At 24.9% G+C, this 11,013-nt stretch overlaps 1 protein-coding gene across 1 annotated transcript; it reads left to right on the forward strand.

Moving 5' to 3' along the window:
• The first annotated feature begins 8,739 nt into the window (after positions 1-8,739).
• Positions 8,740-9,644, forward strand: LOC145829305 (uncharacterized). The gene is made up of 2 exons (XM_082937068.1): positions 8,740-8,995; positions 9,254-9,644. Exons 1-2 carry the CDS (start codon positions 8,801-8,803, stop codon positions 9,398-9,400), a joined length of 342 nt encoding a protein of 113 aa, XP_082793194.1. The 5' UTR covers positions 8,740-8,800; the 3' UTR covers positions 9,401-9,644.
• Positions 9,645-11,013: the final 1,369 nt, after the last annotated feature.

Below are 11,013 nucleotides of genomic sequence, written 5' to 3' on the forward strand. Positions count from 1 at the left end.
TAATATTCTAAATTCTACTATATTTTCATTGATAATAGGCAAAAGAATAGTGATCTACCGGATCCGGATCTTTTTTAAATTAGGATCTGGGTCCTTTATATTCTAGGATTATGTAGTGTCAATAAAGAACAAACTTATATAGATTTAATATTATAAATCCACTAGTTTAGTAAAAAATGTTTAGTCACATATCTTATTGAAATGAAAACACAATGTTATATTTAAACTATTTTATTTTGAAGATTAAGAAAAAAAAATTAAATTTTGTACAAAAAAGACAAAAACTACCTATTTATACGAAATATCAGTTTAAATATTATAACTTGATTTTTAACTACCTATACAATTTAGCTTGAATTTTGAACCTTGTAGATGAAAAAGAAAAAGAAATTAATTGTTAAAATGATTAAAAAATAATGAACTTTAATTAAGTTTATTATGATAAGCTTAAACTAAACTTTTATACACGAAATTTTGAATCAAAAGATGAAGATTACCTTATTGAGCAACTGTTTAGATATATAAAAGTAAATAATTTACTAAATGTAATTTACTCATACCCACGCTTTTAAGTAATAAAAAAATCTATTCTATCTTTTGAAAGTTGCGAAAAAGCAAAAGAAGTTTTTCGCCGGTCTTTGGAAGCAGTCGTTTTTGCTTTTGCTCCTAAAAGTTACCAGCTTCAGAAAATAACCTTTCAGAATAAACAGAACATTGAGATGCCGAAAGATACTTCCTTGCTAACCTGGCGATACGTGGGTATCTTTTCTTGTTTGACTTCCACCAAGACAAGACATTAGCTTTTTTAATTTGTTAAAGTAATGTTTTTTCAGCAGAAAAAACCTTAATTACTGTCTCAATGTCTTGAATCTTGTTGCTTGCTATCGTGAGTGGCCGTGTTTGTTTCTGTATCAAACGTGCAGTAAAACGACAAAAGATTATTAGGAACATCATTTGTAGATAAATGAGTTTTAGGATTATTAGGCGGTACGAGAGAAAAGTGACCACTTTGACCAATCTGACAATAACTATGTTTTTAATTAAAATTTTAGCAGCCTTACAACCTCTTGTTTAAGTTTAGAAGGGAAAAAAGTAAAGTCGATACTGTGGATCAAAAGCTGTTGTGACTAACAAGTTGTAGAACCACTATGACCAGGTGGATTATTCGCTTTAAGATTAAAAAGATGTTATTACTCACGCATGCAGAAATACAGTTGACTGCAATGTGCTGTTTCTACTACAATGCTGCGTTACTATGTTCAAGCAGTTCAAAAATGTGGCTAACAAGTTGCCATTCTTCAGCTGTAATGAAAAAGTTTAGTTGGAATAAAAGTTCTTATTAGCCACTTATTTCTGGATAGATAGCTTCTTTTAATTTTTTTATTCTTCTCAAAGCCAAACTTTACAGACCAAGGACAAAATTTTAAATATTTACTTTAATGTTTACAATATTTCGTTTTCTTTTCTTTCTAATAAAGTCAGAAGTTTTATATAGTTCTAAACTTTTTAAACTTTACATTTCTTAATTTCAATAGTATTCTTAAAACTATACGTTCTTTTTTGTTTACAAGTTCTTTGAAATATGTTTTCATCCAACATATGTAATCTTCTTAAAAGTAAATGCTTATAGATAACTAATTCTGAAACAGTGGAAGATACCAATCTTAATTGATTTTTCAGAAATTTTTAAGGCGCTAAAGAGTAGTAAAATTTTCTATTAAACATGTTTTTAAGCAAAAATACAAAATTCTAAGTATAAAACAGAAAGAAGCTAACCGCGGAAAGCAAATTCTTTCTAATATACTAGATCCGGTAGCTCACTACAAAAAACAAGGTTAATAAAATATTTATTTAGTGCTGTGTGCAAGACCAGCTGTGAAAGTTAGCTAGCTACCTATCAACATTTAACGCAACCTGCATTTATCAACATATCAAGCCACATGCAAAAAATGTTATAAAAAGGTTGCTAGCAGACCGATAATCAGGTTAGTGTACCTAAACTACCCTTCAGAGCGGACCTAGGCCGCTTCAATAGGGCGACTTCACCTTTGTGAAAGTAGTTACAACAGTTCACATAAAACTTAGAAGCTGGAGACCCAAGCTGCAGTAAGATATAAAACAGTTGGCTTGCGACCTGCAAAGCCGCAGAAGTGAAATATAGAGCGACACAAAATAGTTTGCTTAGGACCACGAAGCCGCAGAAGTAAATTATAAAATGATATAAAACAGTTTACATAAGACTTCGGGGTCGGAGACGTAAGCTGTTGTACGGTACGAAATAGTTAACGTTGGACTTCGAGGCCTCAGACGGAAACCATAGAACGATATAAAACAATTTTAATATGATTTCTATTCTTAGAAATATCGTCCATTACGTCTTGTCGATGTTGGGGCTCATGTAAGATTTATGTGTAGAAAACTCAAGCGTCGCGACCATTTTGTATATATGTTTGTGAAATTAATAAACTGTAAATAATTTTCGTTATTCACATTTTTAGTAAAATAAGTTGCTATACCTAACTTTATCATTCAAAAAAGGGATAAAATAATATAATTTTATTTGTTTATGAATACGGTTAGCAATAAAATGTTTAATCCTTAGATAAGCATGTACATATAAACTGAATAATTTCATGTAAAGATTTTATCACTTAACTTTAACCTTAAGAAAATAGTTTGATTTTTGTTGTATAGTTTTTTACTTTGTTTTTTACCAATATTTAACATAGTCTTTTAAATAAAAACTCATTTTCCATGACTTTTAAATATGTTTTATAAATTTTTTATAAGCATTGATGAGCTTTTTGAACGAAACATTGTTTGCAGAATACACTTTAGCAAAAAAAAATAGTATATTTGTACTCCTTTTAAAAGTAGAGATTTCTAATTATTCCTTCAACAAAGAAACGTATAACATTAGTATTATTACAAAAACAAGAAAGTAAAAATTCATTTTGTCAGTAATTTCAACTTATAATTCAACTATTTAAATCTTTTGATCAGAAGTATATCTATAGCTTAGTAAAATTATTTAAAATAAAGAAGTGTTGAATAATTATTGACATTCATTACTAACAAACTAAGAAAAACTAGGCTGAACCAATGCCAAAAGAATTCAAAAATATAACTCAAAAATAACTATTCATAGATATAACTGTACTCTCCTTATACATATATAAACAATACCCCTGTGAAACCTACTTATACTTTATTTAAATAGTTGGTCTTTTAATAAACTCTATCTCACTTCACCTTTTAAGATAGCTTGAGTCTTTTAAGTTGATAGGCACCTCAGTCTGTAGCTAACTAATAAATGTGATGAATTTAATTAGATTAAGCATAAATTACTAATTTCTTTTGTTTTATTAATATACTTTTTTATAAATTAGGTCTATAAATTCGTTTTGTATTATTCGTTTTATCTGTAAAGTTTAAAAAAATAGTAGTACAATGTTTTTAATACTTAAAAATATACTATATATAGTGGTTAAACAATATTTCTAAAAAAAAATATAAATTTTAAATAAAAATTTAAAGACACGTTGATTTTAAGTAAAACTTAATAAGCATTAGCTGTATACGTTTGTCAAAGCATTAAGATTGATTTCGTCAAGATAATATATTGAAGTTATTGTTAAGTTAATTTTGCAAAATAATTAGATGTATTTCTATTTGAATAAGATTTTTTTATATAAGCACTGAAGAGGTATTTGACCGAAACTGAGTCTGCTTTAAAACATCTTGAAAGAATTTAATAAATACTATTTCTCCTCTAGAAGTTGAGATCTTTTTAATAGTTTTCGATAAATCAAAACATATAATATTAATTATATGTATAAAAAAAAAAAAAAATTTCTAAACTTCCAAAACTAAATATTTAAGATCTCATTGTAGTGGATTTCTACCTTCTATAAAAGTACTTAGAATTGACTTAAAAACTTAGAAAACCCAAAAGTTTAAATTTTTAAGGCTAAATTTCTAAAAAATAGAAAAAAATTTATATAATTTTTATAACTGTTCAAAATTTAGGTTTAATTGTTTGCTAACAAAAGATCCTAGTGAAATAAATTCACTGGAATATACATAAAAACAAATTATACAGTAATCTTCCTTTATTCTACCAACATATGTTACATCGAGTTTCTGTGACTTTTATTGCCTTCAGCGTCGTTAAGTTTTATTAAATTTTATTGATTCACTAACTAACGGTTAATGTTTTATTTTTGTTCAAAATAGATTACATAAAAACAAAATTAATGTTCTTTACAATACAAATTAAATAGTTTAAATAACCTCATTTACATTGTGACGTAATTATTAGTTGTAACGAATGTATTTTTTTCGTTAGTTGACAACAGTAAATTTTGAATTAGTTATCTTTACTATTAACGTGAGTTGTTTGTTTATATTATGTTTTGTTGTGTAATTTAGCTTACTTTACTTATTTTAGACTTAATAATCACAAATATCATATAGTTTTATAACAGTCGGATTTAATATTAAGTATTTCACCTATTAATAACTATTATCTGTAGAAAATATCTTATTTTAATGAAAACATGTATACACCTACTTTATTCTATGCTTCTATTCTCTCATTACAGTAATTATTTTTTTACAGAACCCAGTTGAAGTTTGTTGATTCGTTGACACACAGAAACATATGTTGGTAGAATAAAGGAAGATTACTGTATAATTTGTTTTTATATAATTTTTTTTAAACTATATCCTCTTTTGCGAAAAAAAAAATCAAAAGGAATAAAAAATCTTGCCTTTCAGGTTTAGTAGTAAAGCTTTAAAAGATTAAAATTCTTTTATGGTCCATTACTTTTGAAACTAAGAAACTATGCACAAATAGTCTAGTTAAGATTTTCGATTTCTGAGTTTTAAATGGTTTAAATAAATTTGTTTCAGTGGAAATAAAAATCAAGAAATTAAGTTTTTTTACAGTACAAAAACATATAAAATACTAATATAAAAAATTTTGTTAAACGCATATATGTATTTTTATACGATAAATTAGTAACTTTCTTTTATCGATGTAAGATGTTTCAGTTATCAAATGGTAGTTTTATTTCACTTTTAACTATTCATATATAACAGTTTTTGAACGGTTTATATTAGTTAAAATAGACTTATTAAGTTTTAATCAAATAACAATACATATTGTAAGTGAGTGTTATAGTTAAACTTAAGAAACTTTGTTTATTTTCTAAAGTTGTCTAAATTTTTGTAAATTTTGTAAATTTTAGAAAAACTTTCTCTTTAAAAGAACTATATAAAGTATAAATGATGATTTTTAGGTACACCAAATAGATAATCAATGTTTTTTTACAATAGAAAATATTTCTAAAATGATAAAAATGGTTAAACAGTATTAAGAAAAAGTCAATAATATTTGAAGTAGTTAGAAACTCCAAAAATCTTAAATAACTTTTAGATTATACTTTTTCTATAAAAAAAAGACAATATTTCACTTTTATATCAAATTAACAGTTGTAACCATTAACAATTTATATAATCAGTTGTTAATCAGTTGTAACCATTTTGTCTGTGAGAACAAAGTATAACTCGTCTCCTTATAGATATTTGAATTGAGAACTTTAATATAGTTTAATTTAAAGAAAATTACAATGTCATAACTTTTACATATAAAATACAGTATAACTTATATTTATTCAGTTTTGATTTGAAACACTTAAATTTACGTTTAGAACATAAAGACCTGCATATCTAGTATAAAAAAGAACTAAACTTTAAAATTTAATCTTTAGTTTTTTTAAAAAAGGGTTCATCAACTAATCTAATTTATATTTAATTTTAAATGCTTATTCTTATAGTTTTATAATTATGTTTTAATTTTTATCTTTTTCTATACAAAAAACTCGAAAACTATACTAGAACTAAAACAATCGTGTGAGATCGATAAGAGCAGAACTTCATTCATTAACTATAATACAAAAAAAACTAAACGGCTAATAGAACTGTACAACAACTAATTCTAAGTTGTCTGCAACATTTGTTTATGTCCTTTTGTATATTATAGCAAGTACTTAATGTAAAAGTAAATTGAATACTTTTTGTTTACTTTCACTGAGAACTTTAGTAAAAAATACCAATTATGTAAGTTTATAAAAACTAATGATCAATTAGTATACAGGTAAGTCATTTAAAACTTTTGTTCTTTTAGATTAAAGAAGGCAATCTGTGGTTGGCTAGCCAAATGTGCACCACCAAGAAAAAAGATTTTGTCCCAATGTTTATTTTTAATAAAAGTTAATAACTATGCAAATACTTTTTGTGATTAAACTTCTACATATTTAATGTAGATTTCAATAAACATTTATTCTGATGTATAAAAATATTGCTTTTTTTTTTTTGTTTTAAAGAAAAAGTTTTAGAAATAAAGTAGCATGCAAAGGACTTTTTACTTTCAATTTGGCCCGAGAATAGATTTAAAAATAAATTAGGCATGCTTCTCATAAAATTCTACTTACCTCTTTTTATAATTCTTAACTTTTTAAGTAAAATTACTTAACCTTTATATTTATAGCTTATTTCAGAGTTGAGATTTTTATTTTAAAAATAAATTTCATAGTCGTTTATTATGCAAAAGATAATTATTTTTAGCAAGTTAGTGTACAATAATACGCCTCATACTAAGCTGCACTTTAGTGGTTAACGAACCGGATATTCGCATTGTTCTTTGTAATGATTCACAAGTTTTTTACGCTGTTATTCATATAGTAGCTTCGTCGTATTTTTCATTTATAAGTATGTCAAAAATGTTGGTTTGAAGAATAAAAAAAAGTTATTGGATACAGTAAGCTGAAAATGATCAAAAAGTTTTCTGTAAATGTTGATAAGCTACAGTAGTGAAAGATAAAAATAAAAAGATAGTTTAAAAAATAAGCTTTTTTAAGTCTTAGCCAACAGTTGTTATTAGTGTACATAAATACTCTCAAGAAAAAGTTTAAAAACAAGAAGAAAAAGTTTTTTAAAAACTACTTTTTAGAAAAAGCAATATAAAAAAAAAACGTTTTTAAATACTGTAGGTTTGCAAACAAGTTGTAAGCAACGTGACTGTTCTTCAACAATAATCATAGTTAATGCTCGAGGTTAAAGTTGTAAATAAGTTTTTAAAAAGTTTCAAACATTTTAAATAAATCTATACTAAAAATTACAATTGTTTACCTTTAATTTTGCTGTATTTAAAACTATGTTAAGAAATCTTAAGTGTTGCAAGAAGAATAAAATAATTAGTCATTTATTAAAATCTGTGAAAAGTCTTCATAGTATAAAAAACTGACAAAGCACTGCTTGCGATAATATATTTTTCGAGCATTAAAAACTAAAACCGTATTTTTCTTACTGGTTACAAAATATTCTTTTAAAATACTAAAATAATAAAACTCAAGTTATAGTGTATGGAAGTTTTACGTCAAAAATTTTTGTTTGAAGGCTAAGGTTTAAATAAAGGCAACAAAAGGTTTTGTTTACAAAAAGACAAATAAGTCTATATTGCACACCCACATTTAAATCAAGTTTCCTAGCAGCCACAGTTTAAGTAAATACAGTTTTACTTCAGTTGGGTATAATAATATTTACACTGCCGACTAAATATCTTTAATCATTTTAGATTTAGAACTGATAAATGCTTGAGTCTTCGTAATTTTAAACATTTTTGCAGTAGTACAGTTTGTTTTAATAAATGTATATCTTAGTTTGATTATTATTTTTCTCTTGAAAAAAAAGGTTTTTTAATCAAAAAAAAAGATCTATTTTTTTACAAAAGTAACGCTGTTTATTAAGTCATTTATAAAAACATAAATCTTAAATAAAAATTTATTCACATACTTTTGAATATTAAAACAAATAAAGTTTTTAGATAGCTAAGGTTGTAATTAATTAAAAACAATTTAGCTTGACTAACTTTTAAAAATAGTTTTATTTTCAACGTGTTACATTTCAGAATTTAAAGAAATCTTTGTAATATTTTTTTTTGCTTTTGTTTATACAGATAGTTAATAAAGTATATATAGTAATTTTGTAAATGTGAATTTTGCATTGAAAACTTATTTTAGTATAAAAATACTAGGCTTTTTACACATTTAATCTGTTATACAAGTATTTTTTTTTAGTTAATTAAAACTAAATTATATGTAAACTAATTTAAATAGTAAATATTAACTTTTTTTAAATTTTAAGCTACTTAAGTCCTTTATTTTTTTTGCTTCTTATTACTCAGTAAAGACTTAAAGTAAACTAAAAAATTAGACCGATACATTTGATAAATTTTTCTAATTAAATTTTGAGACAAAAAAAGATTAAAGTAGAAAAACTTCATTTACTATCAAAAATATTTTGTTATATCTTGTCAAATGAATTTTATAAATCATATTACATTATTGTTTTATTGTCAACAGTTGTCAAGATTTTTTTTTGCGTTTCTAGGAGAGACTATTTACGCCCACTCTGTTTCTAAAAACAGTATGGGCTAGGTCGAGTAGAGAACAATAAAACTTGTTGCGTAAAATAAGAAAATAAAGAAAGTAAAAGAGTATTGTTTGGTAGATGTTAAAAAAAAAAAAACGCACGAAGCTAAGATTACAGTTAAACGAAGAAAACATAAAGATAATTTACAAATTTCTTGTTCTTTGTTGAAATACTTTGTCAAAAACAAAAAGATTTAAATAGAACTATAAAATTTATAGTTGATAAACAATTAAATTTTCAGTTTTTATATAAAACTAGCTGATTTTTATTCAGAGTTTTAACTGTATAAACTTATTTTGAAAATATGGGTGAATGGAAAGTAGGATTATTCGGTTGCTTTGGAAACGTAGGGTTGTGCTTAGCATCTTTCTGTGTTCCTGTAGCTGTCATTGGTAAAAGTGCTGAAGCTATTGGCGAAAATGGAGCTCTTTGGGCAATTGCCACAGCAGTACATCCACTATCAGCAGCTTATCTAAGATTTAAAATAAGAGAAAAATCAGTTAGTGACTTAATTTAATATTTTCATTTGTTATCAAAAAAATAGAGCTAATTCGACTTCGTAATACTAACTTATAAGAAAGCTTTAATTTTTGATACAAGTTTAGATACAAATCAGTCAATCTAAAAAGTAATATTAATCTATAAATAACCTTTCGCTTAGCCTATCAACGGTTAAGTTTGCTAAAAATTAATTTTATTTTCCATTATAGTTATGCAATAAATAACTTTATAAACTATTTTTAATTCTTTTCGACAGGGTATAGCTGGTTCTTGCGTCAAAGATAGTTTAATTATGTGTTGTTGCTTCTGTTGTGCAACTTATCAAGTAGCAAGTGAACTATCATCGTTCGATAAATACTTGGATGAACCTATGGATCAGTCAATGGAAAGAGCAGTCGATTAATTCTTTCTAAAATACAATAAAAAAGTTTTTAATGTTATAAAATTTGTTTTTCATTTTATGCAACTCTAACCAAAATTACACTAACAAAAGAAAAAAAAATCAGTTAAGTTTTAGTAAAAATTTCAAAATGTTAATAGACTTGTTATTCAATAAAAAATTATAAAACAAATAAAATTTTTACTTACACTAACCATTTTTTGTTAACGCTTTTTTATTGGTTACAAATAAAACATACTTGTAGTTACTTGTACTATAAAATTTGCAATAACTAAGCCTAACACTTTGTTTATTTATAAAAAAAGTAAAATGGTCAACATTTTCATCTTGAAACAGTTTTAAAACTTAGAAATTAGAGATACAAGTATATAAATGGTAAACTTTAATTTTGCAGTTTTTATAATACAAAAAAGAAAGTAGTTCACAAATAATTTGTTAAATGTTACAAGCTTGCGGAAGAAATGACTAAGAAGAAGACGATTGTAATATAGAATTATTCAAGCTTGCAAATAATTGTAAAGCAGTATAAACCTATTTAAATTTTAAGTTTTCGAAAAAAAGTTTTTTTTGTTGCTTTACTTATTTTATCATATCTGTTCCTCTAAAAACTAATACTGTTTTACCAAATATATTGTAAAAATAGATTATAATTGATTCAAAAAATTAATTTTATTGCCAAAATATTATAACTATTAAAGGAAGTTTTTTGTATATCTTACGATGGCCATTGGTTTTTTTAGCTTAATTAGTTTTAAAGGTTGTTGAAGATACTTTGTTTAAACATAAATAGTAAAAAATATATATATGTTTTATTTAACGACAAAAAAGGCGCTCGAAATATTTGGTTTTAGGACCTGGTGCACGAAAAAACCTTTTGGATATCCAGTCGCACACCACTTGGATATAGTCTTGTTCAGGACAAACAAAAAATAAAAATATTGTGTTAAAGTAAAACATGGCTAACACTAAAATACACAAAAAAAAACTTCGGTTAATTAATTAGCTTAAATTGACAATAATATCAATTTAGAAACAAATGTTATGATAATAGTAAATGTAAGATAATACGAAATAAAGTGCCAAGTCCTAGACATCCAAACAAGCACAAATAATTGGAAAATAAAAAAAACAACTGTTATGTACTCAAATACTTTATGCAAAATTAGCTGTTCATATTTTAGATATATTTAATGTAAACTTATAATTTAATAAATTAAGGTGTAATATTTTATATAACAGTAAAAACTAAGTTTAAAAATACATAATTTAGGTTTTATCCAAAAAGAAGCGTTGAATTTTATATTTAGACCTAATAAGTTTTACTTGGCGCTCAAAGAGCTCGTCAGTGCTTAAAATAAAAGTTTCTAAAAAAAAATTTTTAGACTTAAATATAATTTTACAAAAACTTTTATTCTAAGCATTGACGAGCTCTTTGAGCAAAACTTAGTCTTCCAAAATCTTTCATACACTTTATAAGTTGTTTAGATTTTATAAGCAGCAAAAAGTCGTAAGTTATCAAAACAAACAAAAATATTTATTTTGATAAAAAGTATTTTTAACTTTAAACTAAAATACGTATTTAACGATTTAACAAAACTACGATACTAAAGCTTAGA

Source organism: Thalia democratica, chromosome 2, assembly GCF_965202585.1.
Source record: "Thalia democratica chromosome 2, ktThaDemo2.hap1.1, whole genome shotgun sequence".
Classification (NCBI taxonomy): domain Eukaryota; kingdom Metazoa; phylum Chordata; class Thaliacea; order Salpida; family Salpidae; genus Thalia; species Thalia democratica.